General features: G+C 40.8%; 1 protein-coding gene across 2 annotated transcripts in view; it reads left to right on the forward strand.

Moving 5' to 3' along the window:
- Positions 1-11,811, forward strand: part of PAK5 (p21 (RAC1) activated kinase 5) — a 183,728-nt gene extending 171,917 nt beyond the window's left edge. Inside the window, exons 7-9 of one of the 2 annotated variants that reach the window (XM_007452032.1) lie at positions 6,425-6,550; positions 9,107-9,241; positions 11,293-11,811. In XM_007452032.1, the coding sequence (XP_007452094.1) occupies positions 6,425-6,550; positions 9,107-9,241; positions 11,293-11,448 (417 nt within the window). In that variant the 3' untranslated portion in view covers positions 11,449-11,811. The remainder of the gene's footprint in view (positions 1-6,424; positions 6,551-9,106; positions 9,242-11,292) is intronic. The other variant, XM_007452033.1, reaches the window with a different exon arrangement.
- The last annotated feature ends 3,403 nt before the right edge of the window (positions 11,812-15,214 follow it).

Here is a 15,214-nt window from a genome sequence, read left to right on the forward strand (position 1 = left end):
ATGGTTGTTAGTATTTGCCTTATGTATTGAGGTGCTCCTATGTTGGGGGCATAAGTATTTACAATTGTTATATCTTCTTCTTGGATCGATCCCTTAATCATTATGTAGTGTCCTTCTTTGTCTCTTCTGATAGTCCTTATTTTAAAGTCTATTTTGTCTGATATGAGAATTGCTACTCCAGCTTTCTTTTGGTTTCCATTTGCATGGAATATCTTTTTCCATCCCCTTACTTTCAGTCTGTATGTGTCTCTAGGTCTGAAGTGGGTCTCTTGTAGACAGCATATATATGGGTCTTGTTTTTGTATCCATTCAGCCAATCTGTGTCTTTTGGTGGGAGCATTTAGTCCATTTACATTTAAGGTAATTATCGATATGTATGTTCCTATTCCCATTTTCTAAATTGTTTTGGGTTCGTTATTATAGGACTTTTCCTTCTCTTGTGTTTTTGTCTAGAGCAGTTCCTTTAGCATTTGTTGTAAAGCTGGTTTGGTGGTGCTGAACTCTCTCAGCTTTTGCTTGTCTGTAAAGGTTTTAATTTCTCCATCAAATCTGAATGAGATCCTTGCTGGGTAGAGTAATCTTGGTTGCAGGTTTTTCTCCTTCATCACTTTCAGTATGTCCTGCCACTCCCTTCTGGCTTGTAGAGTTTCTGCTGAGAGATCAGCTGTTAACCTTATGGGGATTCCCTTGTGTGTTATTTGTTGTTTTTCCCTTGCTGCTTTTAATATGCTTTCTTTGTATTTAGTTTTTGACAGTTTGATTAATATGTGTCTTGGCGTATTTCTCCTTGAATTTATCCTGTATGGGACTCTCTGTGCTTCCTGGACTTGATTAACGATTTCCTTTCCCATATTAGGGAAGTTTTCAACTATAATCTCTTCAAATATTTTCTCAGTCCCTTTCTTTTTCTCTTCTTCTTCTGGAACCCCTATAATTCGAATGTTGGTGCGTTTAATGTTGTCCCAGAGGTCTCTGAGACTGTCCTCAGTTCTTTTCATTCTTTTTTCTTTATTCTGCTCTGCAGTAGTTATTTCCACTATTTTATCTTCCAGGTCACTTATCCGTTCTTCTGCCTCATTTATTCTGCTATTGATCCCATCTAGAGTATTTTTCATTTCATTTATTGTGTTGTTCATCATTGTCTGTTTCATCTTTATTTCTTCTAGGTCCTTGTTAACTGCTTCTTGCATTTTGTCCATTCTATTTCCAAGATTTTGGATCATCTTTACTATCATTATTCTGAACTCTTTTTCAGGTAGACTGCCTATTTCCTCTTCATTTGTTAGGTCTGGTGGGTTTTTATCCTGCTCCTTCATCTGCTGTGTGTTTTTCTGTCTTCTCATTTTGCTTATCTTACTGTGATTGGGTTCACCTTTTTGCAGGCTGCAAGTTCGTAGCTCCCGTTGTTTTTGATGTCTGTCTCCAGTGGCTAAGGTTGGTTCAGTGCGTTGTGTAGGCTTCCTGGTAGAGGGGACTAGTGGATGTGTTGTGGTGTATGAGGCTAGATCTTGTCTCTCTAGTGGGCAGGTTCACGTCTGGTGGTGTGTTTTGGGGTGTCTGTGGACTTATTATGATTTTAGGCAGCCTCTCTGCTAGTGGGTGGGGTTGTGTTCCTGTTTTGCTATATGGTTGGCATAGGTTGTCCAGCACTGTAGCTTGCTGGTCGTTGAGTGAAGCTGGGTGCTGGTGTTGAGATGGAGATCTCTGGGAGATTTTCGCCGTTTGATATTATGTGGGGCTGGGAGGTCTCTTCTTGACGAGTGTTCTGAAGTTGGCTCTCCCACCTCAGAGGCAGAGTCCTGACTCCTGGCTGGAGCAGCAAGAGCCTTTCATCCACTCGGCTCAGAATAAAAGGGAGAGAAAGTAGAGAGAATTAGTATAAGTAGGAGGAAATAGGAAAGAAAGAAAGAAAGCAAGAAAGAAAGGAGGGAAGGAAGGAAGGAGGGAAGGAAGAAAGAAAGAAAGAAGAAAAGAAAGGAAGAAGGCAAGAAGGAAAGAAAGGAGGGAGGGAGGGAGGAGGGAAGGAAGGAAGGAATGAGGGAAGGAAGGAAAAAATACAGAAAGAAAGAAGATACAGTAAAATAAAATAAAGTATAATAAAGTTATTGAATTAAAAAAATAATTATTTAGAGGAAAAAAAAAAGGGAAGGATAGAACCTTAGGACAAATGGTGGAAGCAAAGTTATAGAGACAAAATCTTACATAGAAGCATACACATATACCCTCACAAAAAGAGGTAAAGTGGAAAAAATCATAAAACTTGCTCTCCAAGTCCACCTCCTCAATTTGGGACGATTCGTTGTCTCAAAAAGGGAAGGAAGGAAGGAAAGATAGAAAGAAGGTAAAGTATAACAGAGTTCTTTAAATTAAAATTAATTATTAAGAAAAAAATTAAAAAAAAAAATGGTCGGATAGAACGCTGGGACAAATGGTGGAAGCAAACCTATACAGACAAGATCTCACACAGAAGCATACACATACACATTCACAAAAAGAGGAAAAGGGGAAAAAATCATAGATCTTGCTCTAGAAGTCCGCCTCCTCAATTTGGGATGATTCGCTGTCTATTCATGTATTCCACAGAGGCAGGGTACATCAAATTGATTGTGTAGCTTTAATCCGCTGTTTCTGAGGCTGCTGGGAGAGATTTCCCTTTTTCTTCTTTGTTCTCACAGCTCACAGGGGCTCAGCTTTCGACTTGGCCCTGCCTCTGCGTGTAGGTCGCTGGAGGGCGTCTGCTTTTTGCTCAGACAGGACGGCGTTAAAGGAGCCGCTGACTCGGGGGCTCTGGCGCTCTCAGGCCGGGGGCAGGGAGGGGCACGGAGTGCGGAAGGGGCTTCCTAGTGTGTGGAGACCTTTCCTCCTTCACAGCTCCCTCCCACTGGTGCAGGTGCCGTCCCTATTCTATTGTCTCTGTTTTTAATTAATTTTTTCTTTTGCCCTACCCAGATACGTGGGGAGTTTCTTGCCTTTTGGGAGGTCTGAGGTCTTCTGCCAGCATTCAGTAGGTGTTCTGTAGGAGTTGTTCCACATGTAGATGTATTTCTGGTGTATTTGTGGGGAGGAAGGTGATCTGCGCGTCTTACTCCTCCGCCATCTTTCCACCGCCAATGGATTATTCTTTTCTTTTTTTTTTGGCTGCATGTTGCAGCTTGTGGGATCTTAGTTCCCCAACCAGGGATTGAACCCGGGCCCCAGCAGTGAAGGAGCCAAATCTTAACCACTGGACTGCCAGGGAATTCCCAGGGCACTCTTCTTTATACCACATGGAATTCTGTGATCTGACACATCTGGGCTTGATTCTTGATATGCCAAAGCAATTGAGAAAAATCATCTCTCTGTTAAACCATCTTTCTCTAGCATTCCATCTGGTGCAATCCAAATTGAAGGAGTCCCATCCCAAACCACACCCCACTAGTCTTGGCCTGATTAGAGAGCAGATCATGAACAAGGAAATGGAAAAAGAATAATTTCCAAAACATTACCTCCATTTCATCTGTGTTACAACTTTGATTCTAGAAACAGTTGTCTTCAGTAAATCAATGATGGCTTCAGAAGAAGCACCAATGTGTTTTCTATCGCTTGATCTGTTGTCCCATGTATGTATGTATATATATGTCAATATCAGATAATAGCAATCTAGTACCATGAGTTTTTTGATTATCTACTGTTTTCTCAGCTCTTAAGGAACACAGCGAGGCTTCATAATTAAAAGGCAGAGCTATTGCCCCTGAGCAATGTCATTTCTAGCTGAGGGAAAAACTCAGCATCAGAAGACAGTTCAAGATTAAATGAATGCTAAATTCTTTCAAATTTGGTGAGAGGAGAGATCAATATGGGCTCCTGAGAAAAATTCTGGAGGAAGTGAGAAGTGATCAGGGCCTTGAACTATCCTTAAGAATTGAATATGCTGTCCAACTAAGATTAGGTAAAAGGCAAAGATATCCCCTCTCACCACTCATTTGCAACATCATACTAGAAGTACTAACTAATGCAATAAAACAAGAGAAGGAGTAAAAGGTATACATACTGGGAAATAAGAAATAAAACTATCTTTGGTTACAGGTGACATGATCACCTATTCAGAAAATCTGAAAGAATCAACAAGAAAATCTAAAGCTAATAATAAGTGATTATAACACAGTGGTAGGATATCTAGTTAATACACAGAAGTCAATCACTTTTCTATGTACCAGCAATACAAGTGGAATTTGAAATTAAAAAATGCCATTTACATTGTCACCCTCCAAAACTAAATACTTAGGTATAAATCAAGCAAAATATGTACTACATCTATATGTAGGAAAATATGTACTACATCTATATGTAGGAAAATATGTACTACATCTATATGAGGAAAACTACGAAACTCAGATGAATAAAATAAAAAAACTAAATAAATGGAGAGGTATTACATTGGATAGGAAGAACTCAGTATTGTCAAGATGTTACTTCTTCCCATCTTGATGTATAGAATTAATGCAATCTCAGTCAAAATCTCAGTGAGTTATGTTGTAGATATCGACAAATTGATTCTAAAGTATATATGGAGAGGCAAAAGACCAACATAATCGTCAACACATATTGAGGAAGAGGAAGAACAAAGTGACTGACACTACATAACTTTAGGACTTTTTGAGACAGTGTGGTATTAGCAAAGAACTGACAAATAGACCAATGAAGCAATAGAGAGCCCAGAAGTAGACCCACATAAATAGAGCCAACTGATCTTTGACAAGGGAGTAAAGGCAGTAAAATGGAGCAAAGATGGTCTTTTCAACAAGTGGTATTGGAATAACTGGACATCCACATGCCACAAAAATGAATCTAGACACAGACCGTATACCCTTCACAAAAATTAACTCCATGTGGAGTTAAAAAGAGTATCTAGCAAGAGCACCTAAAAAGAGAAGAGGTGAGAGTTGGGACCCAAACTCCTGGAAGCCCCAGTATTTAAGTTGTGGGCAGCAGAGATAGAGCCAGAAAAAAAGGTTGAAAAAAGTTCAGAGAGGTATCAAGAGAATCAAGGGAGAATTTGTGCCTTAGAGACTATACCTTTGATCTATGGAAATTTTAACTTCAAATGGCCATTCTGAACCATTGCCAATCAATACCTGAATCATTGATTTTTTTTTGTTTTGTTTTCAATAAATGTATTCTGTCATCACCAATAATCCTAAGTGGCAATCCTTTTCAATGAGGCTATCTGAAGTTCAGACCAGGTCACCATGAACAGAATCAAGCCTCCCAGAAATAAACTGAATCCTGGTCACCTAGAATATATAAACTGGCAGGGTGCCTGAGGGTGCAGTATGTTCTTAAGAGTATTCTTAAAGGCTCTGGGCAAGAAATGTCAGGGTGTTTTTCTTTTTGATGACCTCTAACGTAAATAACATATATGTATATTGGGTAATTAAGATGACCACCTTGTACCCCTGGTAACTAATTGCTCACACCCAGTTTCTATGCCCACATTTCCACTTGCATTGATATTCACATTGGCAAACTTCAATTGTCCTGAGAAAAAGAGGAAAACCAAAAGAAAAGGGGAGCCAGTACTTAAAGTGATATCTCAGCATCCTTTATAAATGGGGTCTTACAATAATTCAAACATAGAAATGAGGTTGGTTATTTGAATCATCTCATGGTACTTAGAAATCTAAATGTCTTCGGTGCAAAAAAAACCCCTAAATTGCAGCAGTTTGTACAAAACTCGTGTTGAGAATAGCAGCTTACTTACACTAAAGCATCATCTCTTACATTAAATGAAAGTAGTAGGTTTGAATTTTAATGAATTTGTTTTGGGTGTATTGTAAATTTTGAGGTTTCATAATTTTATAAAAGATATCAGCAGCAGGAGTTAAACATTGGCAAATCAATCCTGCTGGAGCCATAAGAGGTTTTTTCACTAAAATGGATTGTACCTTTCCAATAAAAGGGTCTGATAGCCCCTCCTCTGGTATTTTCAAGGCCTGTTAACAAAAGATGGTGGTTTTGTTTTGAATTTGAAACTCTTTCTATATTTCTATATCTCGAAGCCAGTATTTTTTTTAATTTATTGAAGCATAGTTGATTTGCAATGTTGTGTTAGTTTCTGGTGTACAGCAAAGTGATTCGGTTATACATATACATAAGAGTTTGCATCTGCTAATCCCAAACTCCCAGCCCATCCCTCTCCCACCCCCACTCCCCCTTGGCAACCACCAGTCTGTTCCCTATGTCTGTGAGTCTGTTTCTCTTTCGAAGGTAAGTTCATTTGTGTCATAGTTTAGATTCCACACATAAGTGATATTGTACGGTATCTGTCCTTCTCTTTCTGACTTTCTTCACTTAGTATGATAACCTCTAGGTCCGTCCATGTTGCTGCAAAGGTCAGAGCCAGTATTTTTATATTGTTAGTTTGTTGCATTCCTTTCCTTTTCAGATAAAGTTGTCTGACTTTGGTTTCTGTGCTCAAGTTTCCAAAGAGGTGCCAAAGAGGAAATCACTGGTTGGCACGCCCTACTGGATGGCACCTGAGGTGATTTCTAGGCTGCCTTATGGGACAGAGGTAAGGGAGTGATGGTCATTATTGGGGAGTGGCAGGGTCTGGTTAGGCTCTGGGATGCAGGGGTTCTGAGATCGTTAATGACCACAGGAGATCAGGGTGATGACTTTTAACTCCACATTTCATCCCCATTCACTAGGCTTGTCACAGAGTAGGTTGTGGAAGAAGGGAGACTGGCCATCCCTGGGATATTGCCACAACATTGATCCAGGAGCGTACTTAGGTCCCACGTTGACAGTGGGAGAGAGTCACTCAAACTAATATCTTACCCTCAGGGCCAGGCGTGCACAAAGCGAGAAAATGCAACCTGAAAAGTGGCCGGAGACACACAGATGAGTAGGTGTGATGATTCAAAGGATAGAACGTCAGAGAAAGCTCCACAGGATTGGAGTTAATATTTGGATGAAAAATAATGTTTTGCTATAGGAAAAATCATATACGAATATTGCAACATATTTTAAAATATGGCAAAATGTTTGTTTCCTCTGAAAAGGAAATAATCACTCATAATCTATCTTAATTATTTTTTGTTTTTTTAATCAAAAAATTTTTGATCTTTTTTATTGAATGAAAGATTCTTTAAATTCTACAGTGCTTTACAGTTTTTTAAAGTTTCACATACATGGGCTTCCCTGGTGGCGCAGTGGTTGAGAGTCCGCCTGCCGATGCAGGGGACAAAGGTTCGTGCCCCAGTCCGGGAAGATCCCACATGCTGCGGAGCGGCTAGGCCCGTGAGCCATGGCCACTGAGCCTGCGCGTCCGGAGCCTGTGCTCCACAACGGGAGAGGCCACAACAGTGAGAGGCCCGCATACCGCAAAAAACAAAAAAAAAACAAAACAAACAAAAAAACAGTTTCACACACATGATTTCATATAGTTCCATAATAAACTTACCTTTTCAAAAAAATTCTCTATCCCTGTATTGCCTTTCTCCTTTCCCTCTCCCCACTGGTAACCACTAGTTTGTTCTCTGTGTCCATGAGTCTGCTTCTTTTTTGCTTTATTCACTAGTTTGTTGTAGTTTTTAGATTCCACAGAAAAGTGATATCATACAGTATTTGTCTTTCTCTGTCTGACTTGTTTCCCTTAGCATAATGCCCTCCAAGTCCATCCATGTTGCTGCAAATGGCAAAATTTCATTCTTTTTTATGGCTGAGTAGTATTCCATTGTATATATACCACATCTTCTTTTTCCATTTGTCTGCTGATGGACACTTAGATTGCTTCCATACCTGCTCATAATCTATTAAGGGACAAGGTTTGGATACATAAAACGAGGGGCCAGAAGTGGAGGAGGGCCTTCTAGGGGGATAATAGTGTGAGTAGAAGCTCTGAGACACACACACACTACACACACATACACACAGAGGCAAGGAGCTCATTTCGCCTGGACACATAGTGTTTCCACACATCATGGTGCAGATGGTGATCCTAAGAGAGGAGAAGCCTGCAGGTGGTGGCACAGACCAGTGAGCAAAGGAGAGTGGCAGAAGTTCAGGCGGACTCTGCTCTCTTTCCCCAGTTTACTTCCCCTTGGATGAATAACTGTGGTCCCAAGAGCATCAATTCTCAGTGAAGGTCGCTGTGCGGGTGAGAGCAGGAGTGTGAATAACTGATAAGAGGTGTAATGAGGCTGGGAGGGGGAGGCGACAGTGCCTGGGAATTTATAGCATGGCTCTGGCTCCTCCTTATCCTGACTTTCCATTCTTTACCCAGAAAGGATTGCTTGTTGTCTCTCCCTTTCTTTCCCTCCATTCCCTGAACATGGTTTTATAGATCATGGTTTTGTGCACACTGCTTCAAAGTGATAAAACACAAAGGAATGGGCTTCCCTGGTGGCGCAGTGGTTGAGAGTCCGCCTGCCAATGCAGGGGACGCGGGTTCGTGCCCTGGTCCGGGAAGATCCCACATGCTGCAGAGCGGCTGGGCCTGTGAGCCATGGCCACTAGAGCCTGCGCGTCCAGAGCCTGTGCTCCGCAACGGGAGGGGCCACAACAGTGAGAGGCCCACGTACCGCAAAAATAATAATAATAATTAAAAAATAATAAAAAGAAAAGAAAAAAATATACGGGGGCAAAGCACTATTTTTAAAAATCAAATTAATACAAGAATCAGGATATATTGTGCTGTGCAATGTAGCTCTTTGGAGTTTGTTATGAACATGCCAAAAACTTTTCTTATTTTCTTATGGTTTAAATGCAACTTTCCTCTCTGTTCATAACATAAAACTTTGGATGGTTTTCACATCTGCCCTGTAGACCATGAACCACCCAAGTTAACAGGATTAGAAGAAAGTTCTAAACTTCAGAGTGTTAAGACAGTCACGTGTATCTAATTGTCAGAATCTTCATTGAAGTTGTATTTTAAAAGCAGATGAAGACCATTAGCAAACACTTGGTCACTCAACAATTCAGCCTATAAATATGAATTGTATATTTTGAGAGGTTACAAATCCCATATTAATTTATGAATGAGTATGAATCTATTGGGGTCCCTGACACATCCAACCTTTCAGAAGGTTCTCTTTGCCTGAGATAATCAGTGTGGTGTGCCTAACAGGTGGACATCTGGTCTCTCGGGATCATGGTGATAGAGATGATTGACGGCGAGCCCCCCTACTTCAATGAGCCTCCCCTCCAGGCCATGCGGCGGATCCGGGACAGTTTACCTCCAAGAGTGAAGGACCTGCACAAGGTGAGAAGCAGCAACCGTTGCTGAAGTTCAACATCATTCTTCGATGTTTCTGTCTCTCTGTAGTTTTAAAGACTGGCATATCGCATCCAGGAGTAGATCCTGGTTTATGGACACGGACTTTGGAATTCGAGTTGCTTGCATTTAGAGCTCTGCTATTCTTATTCACTCACTTGGGCAAGTGAGTCAGCCCCTCCATCTCTGAAGCTCATCTGTAAAATGGGGTAGACCTGCTCCTCTTTCGTGGGGTTGGCTCTACTCCGCACTCCCTCCTTGAGAATCTATTGCATGCTGGGGACTGTTCTAATGGCCGGGATATAGCAGCTCAAAACCCCACATTTCCTGACCCTCATAGAGGTTGCATTCTAGTTGGGGAAGCAGTTAATAAACCACACACAGATGGATGAATAAAATAATTTCAGAGAGTGGTACCTGCTATGAAGCGAATAGAACACTGTGATGTGATGGAAGGGGCCGGAGAGGGGGCTGGAAGCTAGTTCTGGCTGAGGGGTGAAAGAGGCCCTTTCAGGGGACTGGAGCCTGATTGGAAAGAAGGAGTAAGTTATGCAAAAAGATCTGGGAGAAAAATGTCCCAGGCAGAGGGAGGAGCAGTGCGAAGACCCTCAGCCAGAGCAGAGTGGGCACGGGGAAAGGGTGAGGCATGTCAGAGGGTAGGCAGGGGCCAAGGGACCAAGTAGGGCCTTTCCTGTTTTCCAAAGATTGTCAAGTAGGGCCAAGCTCAGAACATATGATACTAAGTCAAAGAACTGCCACTATGGGGGCCACCAGTCGGGGCAGAGCTTGCTGAGAGGTGCTGTCTCCACAGATCAACTCTATAAATGCTGACCCCTCCCATCTGCCTCCTGACAATAAGAGAGGGAGTGAGGCTGCCTTAGGTGAGGGGATAGTTTGTAATGGTTGCTTCTCCTCTTCCCTCACCCCTAAACCTTAGGGAAGAGCCCCAATAGAATCACTCATAGAGGTTGTGTGGATCTGCCAAAAAGATGGGAGACTGCTTGAATTGAACAGGAGATTGAAATTTGTACTGCATTGGACTGGGTTTAAATAATAAAAAGTGGCTAAAATAGTATGGTATCAAATAATCCCACAACCAACTTGAAGGAGTGTGATGTTCTTCAAAGTCACAGACAAGAGCAACTTTCATCCTAATAGTCAAAAACTGGAAACCTTCCAAGGTTGTTTCCCAAAGGGATAAGTGGGATGATGTGGGATGATTCAGCAGTGAATACTACACAGCAATGCAAAGGAGACAGCCTTTGCCACCCACATCAGGGATACGTCTCACAGACACGATGTCCAGTGAAAGCAGATAGAGAGAGAAGGGTTGACAGCCAATGACTCCATTTCTATAAAGGACAAAATCAGGTAAAAATTTATCTTATCAGAAGTCAGGATGGTTGGTGACCCTTTGCAGGGAGACAGGTATTGATTGGAAGGGGGCTGGAGGGAGAGATGTTCTATATTTTGATAGGGGTGGGGAATATATAGGTGTAAATATGTGTTTAAAAAAGCTTTTTATACGCTCAAATGTACGTAAGCTATACCTCAAAAAGTAAATTACACGAAATTAAAGGGAAAATGCTGTGTCAGATATCCTTACAGAAGTTTGTTTCTCTTCAAGAAAGGGATTCCACAAAGACTAGATGGTTTCAGTGGTTACACAAAGAAAACTCATTCCATGTTTAGAACACTGTTCATCAAACATGTGTGTCCAGCACCTATACACAGTAGGCACTTCATAATAGCTGCTACTGTCACTATTATACCATTATTATTTTATTTAGTAAATATTCTTTGTCATACCATCATTTACTCCTATTATTTCAGACTTGAAGAAGGTAAGGAAAACAGCATATGTTAAGAAAGGCAATTCCTGCTTTTGCTTCCATAACCTCTTTCTCCTCAAGCTGACATTCTGGAATTTGAAGTTGTTGATAGAGTGACTTTCCTGGGAATTCTCTGGGAACCCATTTTAGGGGAACTGGGTTGGGTGTCTGTGTTAGTCCTCAAGATGGTATCTTGCGTTTTCACAGGTTTCTTCAGTGCTCCGGGGATTCCTAGACCTGATGTTGGTGAGGGAACCCTCTCAAAGAGCCACAGCCCAGGAACTCCTCGGACATCCATTCTTGAAATTGGCAGGTCCGCCATCTTGTATTGTTCCCCTCATGAGACAATACAGGCATCACTGAGCAGAGGATTCATAGAGGTGACAAAGCTAGATGAGAACATGAGAATAATTCAGGAGAACTCAAGGAAACCAGAGAACGTGTAACAGACCTGTATATTCCAGACCAGCTGATTGATGGGACAGTGTGTTGACCGGCAGGGTTTGGCAGACCAGGGCATCTTCTTGTGTCTTAAACAGGCATCTCTCCACTAACAGCTGGTGTGGTCATTTGGAACACGGCTTTAATAAGTCATTATTATATTTTTCAGCCTTTCATCCAGCAAATCAGAATGACCAGTACAAACTCCGTTATGACATATCCTAGCCACATGCAGGGTAACGCACAGGATTTTCTATATTGAAAGAATACTTTTCTGGCAAAAAATAGAAAGGATAACAAAAAGCACTTTTTCTTAATGGTAGCAGTGTAATGTATTTTGCAATGAATTTGTAATTTTTCTGTACAATAGTTTTGATAATTTATAGTACTTTGATGTCACGTAGCCATTGTATCAGTTGAAGTAATACCTGTTTACTAGCAAGAGTTTGAACAAAGTCTTTCCTACTTTTTTATCCCTTTCAGAGAACCAACAATCTTTAGGAACTTTGAATACTGAATGACTCTCAATCAACGTCAGCTTTAGTAGAATATCTTTCTTATCTTAACAAGTGTCTTATGTAATGGAAGAAGACTTAAGAGTGATGGTGATGGGGGTGCACATTCCATTTATCCAGCCCAAAATAATACAGTACAATAAAATGTGAGCCACAGTATACCACCAAAAGTACTCCTTGGGAGAAAGCTAAATATTCTGAAAAATCACATTTTCCTTCAAGCCTGTTAGTAGCAAACCATCTTTTGCACAGCAGGATGTTTCCCCTAGTACCCTCTCTTAAAGGGGTACGATGTCCCCTTGGGGCCAAATTTCCCCTCCAAGGAACAATTTTAGTGCTAGGATCATTTGATGTACTTGTAGGAGGCTGTGAGCTCCACGTCCTACCCCTCCGCCATCTTGATCCGACAACCCAGTGCTAGGATCATTTGGACTCCATTCCCCAAACTGAATGTTTCAAGAAGGCTGTGATAATTCCAGTCTCACAAAGGGAAAAAAGAGAGAAGTGGGCAAGATGTTTGGTTTTGTTCGTTACTGTTCTTAAAACTCTGTGTGCTAGCACACCAAACTCTTGTCTGTAATTTATCTTCGTCGTTATTGTTTCTGTATCATACTGGAAGTCTGGATTCTAGAGAATGAATTAGGGAGCGGGGATTTTCCCGGGTGTGACCCGAATTCAGTTGTGACCATGTTCTGTGTTTCCGACATAGGAGAGTTGTGCTGCTGACTAGATCTTCTTGAATGTTGACAAACACGAATGACTACTACAATACATTTTGTGTTGCTTGTTGGATGAATTTGCATGTTAACTGTAGGCCAATATAGATTTGCCTTTAAGACTCTGGAAAAGCTACATAGTCATCATTAGTTTCTATTACTTCTGCATCCATTGAAAGCCATTTTTTACCAAACTGGAAAACCAGAGGCTTTTCTTAATTTCACATACTGGAACAAATATGAATTTAAAATTGTGAAAATGCTCTGGTTGCTCTAAGCCTAATTAAGAATGTTTGTAATTAATAGGTTGCTAATTATTTATTAAAGTTAAAAAGGAAAAAAAAGGCATAAAATGACCTTCTACTGATTAGATTTTCAGTTTTTCCCTAAACTGGAAATGCCTCATTATAAATAAGATCTATAATTTTGTTTCATAAAACACAACAAATCAATGTTTTATGTAAAATATTAAAATACTAATATAAGTATGTACGAATTAAAATAATCTAAATCCAGAAAATGGCAGTCCTAAAAGTTCATGGAACAGACTGTATTCATTTAACCAGGACTATGTGGAAATAGAAAGGAAAGAAAAAAAATCTTTTCTTAACCAGAGAAAATATTAAAAACCATTGCAGAAAATAGTGGCTTTTGGATTCCAAACATTTTCGACAGTGTAATAGAAATTTTTCTGTAATTTTCTTATCACTGCCTCTTTTTTAAAGTCTTCATTGAATTTACCAAAAGTTACTGTAGCTTAAAAGGTTGTGTGAGCACTAACTATTGGCAGAAACTACACTTGCAAATAAAAATAAATGTTTGCCTTTTTCCCATCGTGTTATTGGAAACTCTGGTAATTTCCTGAATTTGCTTCTTGAATAACAAGAATGGTGTCTTTATGATCTTGGGGAATGCAAATAAGTTGCTATAAAATTATATGTAATATGTTGACATGAAGCAAAGATAAATATTCCCATCCCCACAGGTTATAAGCAGTGTAAGACTATGATGTAGATACCACTATTGAGAAAAAAAAAAATTAAATTCTGGAAGGCCAAATTCAAGGAAAGCCAGATTCATGGCTGAAGGTTCCTACTCTGCTGTTCCAAAGATGATGAACTGATCTGATTGCTTTTACCCACGAAAGATATAAGAAAGGAGATTGCTCTGGATTAGAGAGGCTCTCTGGCAGACTGGAAGAAAGTGTTGGGCCCCCGCCTCCTGTTTGGGTGACAAGGAAGACATTAACATTTATCCCATGAAGTTGAGAGTGATACTGGTAAATAAAGAGTTCATTTCTCTTCTGGCAATTTCAGAAAGTGAAAACCCTCAGGAAATAGCCTGAGATAGCAGGATGAGACCTCCTAATAGTAGTATATTGTGTGCCAGGGAAGAGAAAGATGAAGGCAACCTTCCCCAGGCAGGTCCCTGAAGCCACTGGAAGGCACAGAAGAATACACCAAATTCTTCTGCTTATGATGGTGCATAGAGAGAGAGCAGGGAACACGACAACCACTTAACTAAGTAATGGGGTAATACCCAACTGGAAGAGTGCATTGGAGGTATGCACCATGGGGGAAAACAAAGGGAAATATGGCTGCTTTTCTACAGTGGGCGGGGTCGGGGAGGAGCTGAACCTTACTCTAAAAACCACATATATCATCTACACCACCACCACTCTAAAAGCAGAGGCTGTAGTCTTCAGATGGACACAAATGAAACTCAGGCATCTCCTCTTCCTCAACAGAATTTCCAAGGCAGCTGACTGCAGCCAGCTGGGTTCCTGGAATCTCCCTTCCCCACAGCTCCCCATAGGTTTGAGCCACGAGTTAGTCTGAGACTCCATGATTTGAAGGAGGGACTCAGAAGAAAGGAAAGGAGGATAAGAAAGCACACCTTGTCCCTTGCCACTGCCTATCCACTTCTTTCTCTCTGATACAAGTTTAGCTCAAGCAAAGGGGAGGGGAGTTATTTTGATTTTGAATGAGATTGATTTTTTTTAGTGGATTAGGCAGATGGAATCAGTCTGAGTTATGGTTGTGTCCCCATTACCCACTGGGACAAACACACTCAGTAGCAATTACTAGAAAAATAAAATCATTCCATGAAGTTATCCACTCAATGAGTTCAGACTCCTTGGGCAAACCGATCGAGTGAATGTCCCTGTGTCATCAAAGAAACGGTAATGAGATTCGAGGCAGAGAAACGATTGATTTGGTCTAAAGCAGCTACAAAATGTACAAGCAGGAGCAGTTCTGTGAAAGTGACATGATATAGTACAAATCCAAATTGTGCAGCAAACCCATCAAAGTAAGCCTTGAAATGTGTGCATTTTGAGTTAAGTGAATAGATGACCTTAGTGTGGGTTCTGCCAAAAAGAGAACCTAAGACAGACACACAAGTCCTTCCTGGAAGATGATCCCAGGAAGCTCATTCAACATGGCAGAGTAGAGACAT

This window comes from Lipotes vexillifer, unplaced genomic scaffold (genome assembly GCF_000442215.2).
Source record: "Lipotes vexillifer unplaced genomic scaffold, Lipotes_vexillifer_v1.1 scaffold257, whole genome shotgun sequence".
Lineage (NCBI taxonomy): Eukaryota > Metazoa > Chordata > Mammalia > Artiodactyla > Lipotidae > Lipotes > Lipotes vexillifer.